This window comes from Elephantulus edwardii, unplaced genomic scaffold (genome assembly GCF_000299155.1).
Source record: "Elephantulus edwardii isolate Elephantulus edwardi_28Jun2011 unplaced genomic scaffold, EleEdw1.0 scaffold00028, whole genome shotgun sequence".
Lineage (NCBI taxonomy): Eukaryota > Metazoa > Chordata > Mammalia > Macroscelidea > Macroscelididae > Elephantulus > Elephantulus edwardii.
In genome coordinates this window covers 13,960,348-13,974,304 of record NW_006399778.1, presented here as the reverse complement: position 1 = coordinate 13,974,304, position 13,957 = coordinate 13,960,348, and the positions used below count along the sequence as shown (strand labels likewise).

Genomic DNA, 13,957 nt, shown 5'->3' with positions numbered 1-13,957 from the left:
TTTGTTTTATTAACTATATTCTCATCTCCCAAACTGAGATCAAAAGTCTTTTCAGAAGTTCTATACTACAAAAATAAGGAGTTATCCACCTTTACCGATATTAAAAGATTGGGCAGAGAAATGTAAAGAGGTAGTGGTTGTTGTTAGGTGCTGTAGAGTCGACTATGACTCATAGCAACTCTATGAACAGCAGACTTGAACTTGCCCTATCCTGCGCCAACCTCATCCTCTCTGATACATTTGAGCCCACTGTTCCAGCTATGTTGCGCTATTTCATTGAGGTAGGCAGATACTTAAAAATCCTGTATTATTACCAAACCTTTCATGATGGTAAATGTGCTTTTTAGGCTTACTGCCCAAGAAATCTGCAAACATAAATACAAGAATAATTCTAAGGGAGCTCTGGTGGCCTAGTGGCAAGAAGCCGTACTGCAATCCTAGAGGTACGTGGTATGAGTCCACCAGATGCTCTGCTGGAAAAGGAAGGGAAATCTCCTCCTGTACCAGTCAGATCTGATTTGATGATACACACACAAAAAATAATAAAAAATTTAAAAATAATTCTGGTTTTCCATACTGCCAGTCAGATCCTTAGTCTTTCACATAAACTTTACATATCTCATATAAAAATGTCATTTTAATGTCAAAGAAGCCTGGAAATAAAATCATTTTTAAGGATGATGCTTAATTTTACTTTTTCAACTAGCTTTGAAACAGCTTTTTCAAAGCCTTTTTCTAACAATTATAAATACAGAAGGCTGCATCACAGAGAGTTCTGGTGGCAAAGAGTTCGGGGAACTGAACTGCTAACCCAAAAGCTGAGTATCTCTGGCAGTTCAAACCAACCAATGATTCCTTGGGAGAAAGATGGCAATCTCTACCCTTTCTGATTTACAGGCTCCTAAACCCAGAAGGAGTTACTGTGAGTTTGAACCAACGGGATAGCAAAGATTTCTTTAAAGACACAGCATACACATACACACAAAATATCTACCATATGAAATATTCAACTCCTTATAAATAAGTTATCAATTTTCTATAACTATGCTCCACCATTCCTATGTCAAAATTTCTATTTCCTAATTACTAACTTTGGAACAAATGGATGATGAAGGGTGAAGGTCATAATAGTTTAACAATAAAATTTATATCCTGTTTCACTATGTTTTCGCTATATTGTAACACGCTACCTGGCAGGCAGGCAGGTGCCAGAAAGGCATTCTTGGGTTTGGATGCATGGAGTTTCCAGAAGTGGTTAACAAGCTGGGTGATGAAGGTACAACAATCTCCTTCCAACTGCTTCTGAGGTTCCTTTCCCTCATCCACTCCTTCTAAGCAGGAGAGAGAAAATTATTAATGTTGGTAAATCTAAGGTGGAATTTAATTTGTCTAAAGGTTAACTCAGGTCAAGGACGCTTGCCTGGGGAGGGAGTTTCAAGTGGGGCCCCAGTCAATATGCCAACTATCCCTAGACTCCAGCAGGCACATCTAGGAAAAAAGCAATCTGGGAAGAATATCAAAGAAAACATTTTATGTTAGATTAAATAGAAGGGGAAGGTTCAGGATCTTTTTAGCAGATTCAGAGATCTAAGTTGTAACTGTTCAATTTCTAAAACCTAAAGAAACATGTGAGATCTTCCTAGAATGTTTCCTAGACTGTAGTATCAGAAGAAACAGGATGATGCTGGACTTAGAGGAGCACGTAAAAACAGAGTTTAAAAACACATCAATAAACTGTATTTGATAATGATAAGTTTGATAACCAGCCAGCAAGAGAAAAGATGAAGAAACTGAATCAAGACTTGAGAAAGCCCACTGCACATAATAATACGGGGGGGGGATTGCATGCAAGATTGTATTATATAAAAGCAACCAAGGACCGGGCTTAGCTTTACCCTGGAAATCAGAAGAGGCAGCAGCTTCAGACACAGTAAATCTGATATCCAAATGTGAAATAAACTCAAGAATAATGAAAGATAAACACCAAAAAGGATATATATTTAATATGGTGTAATGTTAATACCTACAAGGTACAAGGACCAAAGAGTAAAAGTCTCTGTCTCAGAGCAGGAAGTCAGTCAGTGGCCAGTGAGAACAAGAGGATGAGAGGGTAAGTAGATGTGTTAAGCAGATCTCAGGATCACAGCCACTTCAGCCAAGTTCACCTGTTTCCATCTGGGGCAGCTTTGACTCCGTAAAGTGGACAAGGTTGTTAGGGCGCATGATGGCAATAGAGCGAGCTGTGATCACCAGTCTCTGGAACACCTCAGGGTCCAAGTCCTTGCCTTCTTTGCTGGATGTGTTGAGACACTGCACAGCTTTGCTAAGCAAGGCCTGATCCTAAAAAAGAAGACCACGGAGGATCAACCAAAAGCCAGTTAGTAAAGCAGAGTAGAGGAAAGATGGCAGTTGTAAAGACTTTTAACTCCTCTCAAAAGAACAGATTCATTACCACAAACTACCTGGGACAAAGTCTCCAAAGACTGTATAATCACCTTTCCTTGAGCAGTTCAGCAGGTTAAACTGCTCCCTCTCAGGTCTCTGGGTTTGCGGCACAAAAGCAAACAAGGCACCTGTGCCGATGGCTCCTTCCAGAGTCCCTCTGCTCCCTAGGTCTGAACCCTCTTTATTATCTATGGAACTGGCCCAACTTGTCATCTGCTAACACTATTTTATAGTGCTAACACTATTTTATAGCTAACACACCCTAGATTTCCCTTTCAGAGGTTTTCTCTCAACCATTCAAAACTTCCTCAAAAATACTGTTATTGTCATGCCAATATTGGAGAAGTAAACTCAGTAGCAGTTCTGACTTCTTAAATGATTCTCTCACTTCACTTTTTTCAGTAAGAAACCACCTCTAAACTATGTCTTAAGGGCGATTTTATGGATCCTATTAAAATGACAGGAAAAATGGGTACAAACTGGCTTATCTCATTTTGAGTGGTGTTAACTATTTCTAAAAGAAGAACTTTTTATTTATGTGGGTCTCACCTCTCTGCTATCACTTTCCCTTTTTTACACATGAAAAGTCAACTTACTTGATCCCCTCTGTTAGTAAAACAGGTCCACTGCCATTTCTACAAAAGGGGTGGTTACCTTGTGGCTGTGATAGGCTGAGCGGCTGGTATGAAGACTAGCCAGAAGGCTCTTGGACTGCTGCTGGACACTGGCAGGGGCTGGCAGGGACAGCAGCAGTGTGGCCAGCTCCTGAGCTGCATTTTTGTTTCTCTCCTGATACAGAAGACAGAAAGGTTAACAATAACCCCATCATAGTCAGGCAAAACACACTGTCTATACCCTCTTACATTTTCCTTTCTAGGCTTCACAGACTGTCAAGAACCAAAAAGAATTTAAGAAATTATAATCCTCACACAATATAGGTGAAGAAATTGAATTCAAGATGATGACTCCCAAAAGTCTTCTTTTCCAGTACTCATTCTATTCTATGAAAGGAAGTGGGCCCCCAAAAGTAGGACATAAGGCCTTATGCTAAAGACTTTCTAGAGCTTCTTTGCACATCAAAATGATGCTATAGGCCATAGGGTCGCTGACAACTCCAATGATTTCTTGCTGCTTTAGAAAGCTCCCACATGCTTTTGAAAAAGTAACTTGCCTTTTCGATGATTGGACCAACAGCAAAGCAGCTTTCCAGAGCTTCTAAAGAACTCACAACCAGCCTAAGGAGACAGAAAAGCTGGCTTGAGTACAACACCCTTCTCACTCACTGCCTGTGCTTTAGCCTATGCAAACTCTAGTCGTGGGTACCTTGGGGACAGCTAATGAATGCCAAATACAAAATCAAAGCACAATAAGACCTGCCACAGGCACCATGCATATCGTTTCCTTATGTTACAGGCCAGAAGAAGTCTGGCTCCTACTCGAAGATCAACCCGAGGCCATATTCATAATCCGAAACTCAAAGACAGGGCTTTTCTTCCTCAAAGAGGATAAATGTGCTTCCTTCTGCTGCCTGTGGCAGGGATCACTGAGATTGGTTTAACAGTCTTGATGCAATGGGACCCTAGCTCAGGTGCCCATAGATCAGTGGGCAAAGGGATACAATGGAAAAGGTCAAAGCCATCTTCTTAGATTGAAAAGGTTATGGTTATAGTTCACTTACATCTCCAAGAGAAGCTACAAGGACATTTCCTGTGAGTGTCTTTCGAAGTAGGGGGGGAAAGGACAAACTGTATTCTCATGTTCCTGCCACCACGGCCACTCAAGGGGGAGTGCGAAATGCAATTTTTAAGACTATACAGATTTCCCTTAGAGCAGGAATAGGAAACCCTATAAGCATGAAGGGTACCCAAGTAACATGCTCATCGGGGCTTACTCCTTTGAACTTAATGTGCCATAATAAAAAAGACTAACATTTTCACAGTTGAAGCTACAGATAGACAAACATACTGAGAAGGTAGCTGGAGAGAAAAAGCATAAAGGAGCAGAGGAACTAGGAAAAAGGGAATTAAAAATTGGACACAACCACCTTTCGGTTGTTTGTAGGACTTTTTTGTATGTTTTGTCCCACCCTTACACCAGCCCCCACCCACTGAGAGCAGAAAGGAATGGGTAAGGAAAAGAGCTAAGATAGACTAGACTCTGAAGCGGCCAACACCAAGTATGCACTTACAATCCTCTGTTTGCGCCATTTTTACACATGGATAGCTCTGTAGCCATGCAATGACCAGAACAGAAAGAAGCAGGAAAACCCTTAAACAGAAGCAGAATCCACGCAAAGCCACAGCATTGTTTACATTGTTCTCTAACAAACACTCACTCGTGCAGAGAAAAGAAAGAGGGCATACTAACCAGTCCAGCTTGGTTAGGGACTCAGTTTCAGAACTTTGGGGAGAAGCAAAGAAAAAAAAAAAGGAAAAAAATGTGAAGCTCAGAGAAACCTGTAAACACATCCTAAGCAAACCATATATGAATAGGGTAGGGAAAGAGAGAGAGAGAGAGAGAGGGGTGGGGGGCTGCTGGTAGGAGGCAATGATTCCAAGCAAGGTTATTCTTATGATGTATAATGTAAGAAACTCAACATCTTACATCATGAATTATTTCATCTACCATGGCAAACCAGCAGCTACCTAGCACAAGAAAGCCAAGCACAATACTTCAGAATGCCACTGTAGGGAGATTTGGGGTGGCACTGAAGTCTGCCACAAGATGTAGCAGACAGCCTCTTGCTAGCAATGTCATTATACATAAGCAGCTACTGTAGAGAAAGATGAGATGATGAGATCAGAATGGAAGGGAGGTCTTTTCCCTACAATTTCAGCAAGACATATCCTAATATACAAAACTGGCTTAGGCATTTAGTGTGTAGCCTCTGGCTACTCAAAAGAGTTAGAGAAGGTACAGAAGCAACAGGGTGGAGATTAGTTTCACAGGACTCTGAGCACATTTCCCAGGATGTGCTCAAACTAATGAGGAGATGCCCAATATTGGGAGTTGTGCGGAAATTAGACTTGGGACAGTTACTTAAAGGCAGACTCTCTCAAGACAGGGAGGTTTTGCAGTGAGAGTGATAAATGGTGAGCATGAAAGTTATTCCTGCCAAAGCTGGTACCTCTCCAGAACAGTTCCACTGGTGGTAGTCGGGGCTACCGAGTCACTGTCCCCTGTGCCATTGCTTTGGTTCAGGTTTGAAGGGCAGATGTTGCTGACGGAGGCAGAAGGAAATTCTTCTGGGGGCTCATCAGGCCAACCAAACTGTTCCTTCGTTTTGCCATAAATCTTTACAGCATCTATCATGGTTACACCTGCTGGATCCACTGAGGCCCCAACTGCAACAAGCAAGAAAGGTTTTAGGAAGTAATGTCTTAACAGGGCTAAAGCCACTCCCCTTAAAGTGAAGATCAGACTGGTTTGGACAAAGTGGCAAATCTCATTGATTTTATATTCATTCAGGAACTATCTCTTGAGGCTTCAGAAACCATTTAATCAGTTGTACATGATGAATATATGTAGAAACAGTTCCATAGACCAAAAGTTTGTTAAAGTTCCTACGTAAGTATCACTGTAATGATTCTCTATGCTCAGAAAAATGGTATTTCCCAGCCCCCAGCGATATCTAAACACTCTTTGTTCAAAGTTTAGATTATGTTGTTACATGCCATTGAGTCAAACCAGATCCATGGCCGAACTCCTAGCGAGTTTTCAGAGGTAGTTCATCACACGAGAGGAGACTGCTCATCCTTCTCCCACAAATAATCTGGTGGATTTGAACCACATGTCTTTGAGACTGCAGCCCAGCTTCTTACCACTAGGCCGTAAGTATTCTCTTAGGGTACAGCTGTTCACATTTAACAACTATTTCCAAGAGAAAAGTTATTAGGTTGACAGCAAGTGATAGAGAAATATGTCAACCTTATGAAAAGCTTAGTAATTGTACAAAGTGTTTAAGATTTCCAATAGAAAAGCAAGACTGTTCAGTATCTCTCAATGATGTGAACTTGAGCCAAGTTTCACCCTATCTTTACCCCTCCCCTCTTTCTGGTCACCCTGCTTCTCTTACATCTCAAATGGAACTCAAAGTTTCTTCTTTTTTTTTATTTTATTTTTATTGTATTTCTTTTTACATGTACCGTCAAATCAGATCTAATTGGTACAGGAGGAGATTACCCCCTCCTTCTCCAGCAGAGCATCTGGTGGATTTGAACCGCGGGAACTCAAAGTTTCTTAATAACAGACAGGTCTCAGAATGCTAGTGAATCACAGACCAATGGCCCCAATTCAGCAGTCACAACAAGAATACATTCAATATCAGGGGCTGGTGACTTACTGAAGAGGTTCAGCTTCTTATCAGCCTGAAGGGCTTCTTCCCTGGTGAAGGGGAAGTCAAACCAGCGTGAGCGACTCAGGTTAAGCTGCATAGTCCTGCCAAAGATCTCAATATATGATGGGGCACGTTCAATTGCCTGAGTCCCAATCTGGATGCGCATGCCTGTCATCACCATAGTACTGTTGTTGTTACTAATCTCAATTGTGAAGCCACCAGGCTGCAGGCAGAAAAAGCATCAGAACACATCAGAACACTCACAGAAGTCTTCACTTGAACATAACAATCCTTCTTCTGACACTGTCTCAACATGTGATTAAAGATAAAGACTTCTCCTTTTAACTGTCTAATAATGACTTACTGCTTTACAAAGTAGGGAAAGACGCAAGAGATAAATTCTTTTTCATTTTGACACAGCAATGCAAAGAAATCTGGCATATTTAAAATAAGTAAACAAGTCACTTCTCTTTAGGAAGATGTGCTACCCTAATATCTCAAAGAATTTCAAGTTCTCTTTTCCCCACTGTTAACAACTTTCTCCTGCTAACTAATGCTGGAGAGTGTTCCAACATCCATCTCGGTCTTTTCTTCCTCCTCTGTCTTTGTAATGACTTTTTGCATTCTTCACGGATAACAGGGTAAAGAGCTTTGTGCATAGGGTAGCTATGAGTCATAGTCAACTCAATGGCACATAAAAATAACAACAATAATGGTAGCAATCCAGGCTATAAAATGGGAAGCTTTTTCACTTAAGAATATTCATTTATTCAACGAATCACTTAATTAGAATCAAAGGTTAGCTACTATAGATCTATACTTGCATTTTAAAAGATATCTTCTTGGACCCTGTTTTTTATAAATCCTTCTATCCAGGAACAAACTAGAGTCCAATGTGGTCCTCACCTTGGTGTTGGCTACATACATGCCAGTGGAATTCAGTCGGTGCTTTATTTGTTGTGCATTATAGACCTGCAGGAGATCATTACCACCAAACTCCACATCTGTTAGCTGCTGGTTGTGTTCAAAGAAGTCAATGGGGAACGTCACTTGGCTAGACGTGCGGGTTGCTAGAGACAAAATATGACATTGTCAGAGACCATTCTTTATCACTCTGTTCCCACTCTCCAGGTAAAAACTCCCTCCAGAAAGAATCGTATATACTCTAACCTTTCTAAGCAAACTGGTTTACAGTGAAAACTGTGACAACCACAATTCAATGATATTGTCTTGTTTTTTACAATCTCACAAGCTTTCTGTTCTTAAAAGATGCAGCCTTACCATTTTTCTTTTACTCTGTTAGTGGAAAATATTTGTTCTTTCCTTCCCTAATAGGTTTCTTCCTTACTTAATTGTTTGCAGGCTTTACTGTACACTGTTAGCATCAGGACAGTATCTACATGTGGTTAGCTCTTTAAAAGTTCTTAGCCCTTAATCACAACATGATGTAACAATTCAAAGAAATCTGGCATTGGGTATATAGTTAACAACAATAAGTTCTACCAGAGTTGGCTTATCTAAAATAAGCAATACAAGCTATTTCTTTTCAGGAGGATGAGCTACACTATTATCTCAAAGAATCTAGAACACGTTTACAGTAAAGTGGTTAGGTTCAACAGTGGCCGCTACTCAGGCAGGGTCATGTTCTCCTAAATTCCAGCTTTCATTTCCCTGGAACGTTCTCTGTCATTCAGGAGCAAGACCACCAGCTCAGAGATCTGTGATGGTTTCTGAACTAATCAGTGGGAAATTAACCACCAAATGTGTCTAGTCAATTCAATCCTGCACCTCACATCAGTCAAGACATTTGCCCTAAACCCAGAAAAAAGAATCTCTCAATCAAGTACGTTACTAGGCACCTAAGAACTCCTGACCAACAACTGGCAATGGGTGGCTACTGTCTGTATAACGTATCTCAAAAGACCTGTACAAAATAATGGTGGCTTGAAAACCTGATTCTGCTTTTAGCGATTAAGGAACATATAACTTTATTCTATAAAATATGCAAGCAAGACCATTATTTACAACAGTCTACTCTTAGTCATGTAAAAAGCTGCCATTCGGCTCTCGGCTGGATGCTGCTGTGTCAGCACGCGGGAGCCCAGGTTCGAACTCAAAATAAACTTTGTTAATTCGGAAAAAAAAAAGCTGCCACTCCCACTCCGCCAGCTGTCTTTTGAGAAGGGGCCTTACTGATGGTAGCTGTTTTCCGTTTTCTCACAGGCTTCATTATGCTGATGACACTGCTAGGCTGCAAGGACGGCTGCAGCCAGTAGGAAGTGTTCTCCACATTGGCCATGTAAATACGCAGGCTGCCATCTTCACACAGCAAGATCATCGTTGTCCGCTGCTGCTCATTGCAGGCAGTGTGTCTAATGGCAACCATGTCTTGGATCTGGGAGAATAAGAAGACAGGGAAGATTATCAGTTCTCACACTTCAGAACCCACAGGGAGAAAAAGAAGGAAATGGCTTTAGGGTCAGTTGGTGGGTGCAAAAGAGTAGTAAATCAAAGTGTCTAAGAGAAAATGGATCAAAATTTAAAAAATAACACAAATATAAAACTAGATCAGGTTCACAGCAAAGTGACAGGAGAATCTGGCACTGACCTTAGCTTTTGCAGGAAGAGTTTTAATTTCCTGGATAAGAAAAGTGTCTGGTTTCACCATAACTACCAGTGGCACACCTGTAGTTTGTTGGACACAACATACTAAGCCAGGATGGTTCATCACCTCAGACCACTGGCAAAGAGCAGGAGATGTTTTACTGCCACCATTGGAGCTGTAGACAACAAAACTGGGCATAGTTAGGACATGAATCACTAGCTATTAGTTCTTTTCTTAGCCTAATGCCCATATCCTGACTAAACATTTGGCTTCTGGAATAACATACCTGTCCACAAATCAAATTATCCATAGATCTCAGTTTTACTCTAAGTCATATAGCTATACTCTCACATACCCCAAAATGCACCCTTATGCATCCAGTCTTGGCTTAAAATTTGTTATTAGGTCCTACTATTTGAGAAACAGGCAGCCTTATATGTTGTCAACTGCATAAGGGCATAGATCTCTTAAGGCTGATGATTCACTGCCCTATACAAACTTCCAAGCACATCAGATTATATATATCAGAATAGATCATTTCTATAAGTAAAATGATATCCATATTACTTTACCTCAAACCAGGTCATTCACAAAATAGTGACCAGAGACAGTATTATACTGGCTCTTCAATAGCAGGTAAGAAATCTCAAAATCTATTCTTCTTCCTTCCTATATAAAAATCCTCAATATCTCCCACACCTTTCTATTATCTGAAAACTTGATGAAAGCCTGTATAGCACCAACTCCTATCAGGTCCCCATTGCACATACACATTTTACTTAGTGTTAAATTTTAAAAAAAAAAGAAACTCACTACCACAAACAAACCAAAAACATCACATTCACTGCCATGAAACCAATCTCTATTCACCAGGTTTCTGAGGCTATGAATCTTTACAGGAAACTGCCCATTTTCTTCCTACAGAACAGCTGATGGGCTTGGCTTGCCCATCTTTCAGTTAGCAGTCCAAAAACATAACACACTAAGCCTGCATATATTCTACTAGTAGGGGAAAACTTAAAGGACATTAGAAGAGGAGTGCTAAGGAGAAACACAGGTTACCTTCTTAAAATTTGGTAATCATATCAAAACCTCATTTGCTGCTCTGACTAAAGTTTTTCCTTCTGAGTAGCAGTGGTCTCCCAAACTACCTCTTCCTGGCAAGAGAAACCAGGGCAGACAGCTCAACCTGCCTAAACATTACTGTATCAAAGACACCTAGCAGGGGAAGAAGACTGCTGAAAATTATTTTAACTAGACTTATTACAGATAGCAGAACATGGGAAGATGGGCATTCCAGAAGTCAAAGGGACCCCGGGTGACCAAGTCGGTAGGAAGCTGCACTGCCAAACCAGACACAGGTGGTTCAATCTACAAGATGCTCTTCAGGAGAAAGATAGGTAATCACTTGTTGAATGATTTACAGCCTCTAAAAATCTGCTGGCATCAGTTATGAGTTCATTCTGAACTGACAGCAATGAGTAAGTGAACAAGAAGTCAAGCATTTAATTAAACGCTCTTTCTCACCTTTTGATGTTGATAGGGAAGAGCTGCAACACCTCCAGAGTAGTCCTACTGATGGTTGCTGCAAAGGATTTGCCTTGACAATAGCTGAAGAACAACATCTGCAACACATGGGAGTAGTACACGGACACACCGCCGCCTGCAACCTGGCTATTACTGTCCTGCCGGTACAAAGATACAACATTTAACTACTCACGTTGTCTCAGGTAACAGCTTTCCGTTTATTCTGTTATTAGTTTTAAACCATGATTATGTGCTCTTTGACTCTAGGCATGAGATTCTTGCAAATAAACTTTACAAATACCACAAGGCTAAAGAAAATTCAAGTTGAACAAGTTTAGTCCTAAAGGTCAAAAGTTTTTGCATTTTTTTCTTGTTGGGTAAAAAAATCAGAAGGGGGGAAGGGAAAAAGGAAGGAACAACCACAAAAGAGCTGCTAAACTACTAAACTTGGAATAGAAGGAAAAGCCAACATGTGCTCTAACCTTTAGGTCCTCGTGATTGATTTCCAGTACATTAGTGACATAGAAGGGTCCCTGCTGGGCACTGCTGGCATCTTCCATGAGCTGAGTATAGATATATCCAGCAGAAGACATTATAACAATTATGTTCTTCCCCTCCTCATTGAAGAGAAAGGTAACATCTCTTATCTTTGAGCTAGGCAGGAGAAAGTAGAATGTTGGGCTCAAAGCATCAACAGACAAGTCATAAATCTGCAAGACAGAAAAAAGATAACTATAATAGAAGTCTTTTTCATTTCCATCTGCAAAATATCCTGGTGAATCCAAATATCTGGAATTGGTGAGTAACAGGCATTTGTTTTCCATTCAGTAAGCACCTAATGTTAAGCATTGGATATATAAAAAGATAAACCAAGTAACTTTCTGCTTTCCCTCAGGAAAACAGGAGAAAAGCCAATCAGAAACAAAAATCTTACAAGTACATAGTAACTGTGCATTTGATATAGTAGGGGTACAATTAGAATCAATTTCATATTGCCTACAAACAGAAAACTCTTGCTTAGCAACATAACAAAAAGCAACAGAATACTAGTGGTCCTTCATTTCTGGGAGAAACAAGGACATTATGGAGAACAGATATTCGAGAGCACTTAAAAGTAGAGCCACAACACCCAATATAGAGGCAGGCAGGAAGACAAAGAGAGTGGGAATAGTTGAAAAATATTGCACCCATGCCCACACATAAGTGTGTTAGATGATATTCATATATTTACAATAGAATATACTGCAAATGCATCCACATATACATTGTTGCTGCTGTTGTTTTTAGGCATCATCAAATCACATGCGACTCAAGGTGATCCTACGTACAATATTTCCACATATACAGAAAAGCCAAAAGGGGGTAATGCTTTGTAAAGGTCTTAAATCATTATCAAACACCCTAAAGGAATGAACTGCTCATTCTAGGGTCTTAAAATCATTCTTGAGGAACATCAAGGTCAACTGGCATTACAATCCACATTCTACATCATACTTTGGTTTAAGTAGTGACTATTATTGTTGTATACCAACCACTGAGTCAAATCAATTCACAGCTGACCCTTCAGCAGGTTTTCAGCAACAGTAAATCACACGGGAAAGACTATCTAGCAGTTTGTGGATTCGAACAGCATTACCTTTGGCAATTCCTTACCATTAGGCCACCAGAGCTCCCTAAAGCTTACAAGCAGTCATCTAATATACTGCTCTATTATTCGTCTAATGTATCTGTTTCTCCCTGTCCAGAACAAAGAAAAGGTATATTAAAATAATTATTCTATCCCTGGTGGTCTAGTGGTTAGGATTCGGCGCTCTCACCACCGGGTTTATGTGCCAGGGCGGAGACTTCACATGCCATAATGGTACTGGTGGCAAGTCCATCTATGGGGAGAAGTTTGATGATGAGAACTTCATCCTGAAGCACACAGGTCCTGGCATCCTGTCCATGGCAAATGCTGGACCCAATACAAATGGTTCCCAGTTTTTTATCTGTACTGCTAAGACTGAATGGTTGGATGGCAAGCATGTAGTCTTTGGCAAGGTGAAAGAAGGCATGGACATTGTGGAAGCCATGGAGCGCTTCGGGTCCAGGAATGGCAAGACCAGCAAGAAGATCACCATTGCTGACTGTGGACAACTCTAATTATGATCTGTATTTCATGTTTTCTCTTAATCACCACATCATTCCTTCTATAGCTCCAGAAATCACCTTGCGACCCCCAGTGTGCTTGAAGTACCTTTTAATCTTTGTGCTCTTGCTACAGTTCTTTGGGTTCCATGCTTTATTTCTCTACAAGCTTAGCAGGATTGCAGACAAATTTATGACTGAAATAAAAACTAGATAACACTATTGTCTGTTCTTATTTGGGTTAAAATGTTGGTACTGGTCTTTGGGCATAACATCCGTAATATCTTGAATATTGAAGTACTTAATATGCTTACTAAATTCCATAGTAATTTCCTCCCTTTCTGACTTAGTATGATGACAAGAGTCAATGTCACTGTATATATTCCTATACTGTATTTTGAGTATAATACTGATAAAGGCTGTAACTTTGAGAATGTATAGTTGGAAAATTGTCAATCCATTTAACAATGTCTTAAAAATTTTTAAAGCTTGCTTTTGGGGAGGTGTAATGTGTTTCTGCTGTTGGGCTGTGGGGAATCAGTAACCCACATTCCTGAACTATAACTGTTTTCAATGTCAGAATGTACCTCACACAAATTGATCCTAAATAAAGTCTTCAGGACTAAAAAAAAAAAAAAATTATTCCAAAAGACTGAAAAAAAACTCAAATTCTCAAAACTCACTGCTGTTGAGTCAGAACCAACTCATTCAGAGATAACCCTCCAGAGGGTTTTCAGAAGCTGTAAATTGCACAGGAGGAGAATGCCCAACCCTTGTCCCTCAATGCAGCCTGTGGATTCAAACCAACTACCTCTGGACATCTGACCCTACTACGTCACCAGAGTCCCCTAAAGAGTTAAGTGCAAAACTCAACTTCAAGTACCTTGAAATCAGAAGAAATTCTTAGTGTCTGTTTA

At 40.3% G+C, this 13,957-nt stretch overlaps 1 protein-coding gene across 1 annotated transcript in view; it reads right to left on the bottom strand.

Annotated features, from left to right (window-relative positions):
* Nucleotides 1–13,957, bottom strand: part of UBR4 (ubiquitin protein ligase E3 component n-recognin 4) — a 155,047-nt gene that overhangs the window by 73,999 nt on the left and 67,091 nt on the right. The window contains exons 43-53 of the mRNA XM_006883594.1: nt 11,396–11,623; nt 10,914–11,071; nt 9,390–9,561; nt 8,975–9,176; nt 7,688–7,851; nt 6,788–7,004; nt 5,573–5,789; nt 3,617–3,680; nt 3,100–3,234; nt 2,166–2,340; nt 1,191–1,331 (exon numbers count right to left, since the gene is read on the bottom strand). Of these exons, the coding sequence (XP_006883656.1) occupies nt 1,191–1,331; nt 2,166–2,340; nt 3,100–3,234; nt 3,617–3,680; nt 5,573–5,789; nt 6,788–7,004; nt 7,688–7,851; nt 8,975–9,176; nt 9,390–9,561; nt 10,914–11,071; nt 11,396–11,623 (1,873 nt within the window). The remainder of the gene's footprint in view (nt 1–1,190; nt 1,332–2,165; nt 2,341–3,099; nt 3,235–3,616; nt 3,681–5,572; nt 5,790–6,787; nt 7,005–7,687; nt 7,852–8,974; nt 9,177–9,389; nt 9,562–10,913; nt 11,072–11,395; nt 11,624–13,957) is intronic.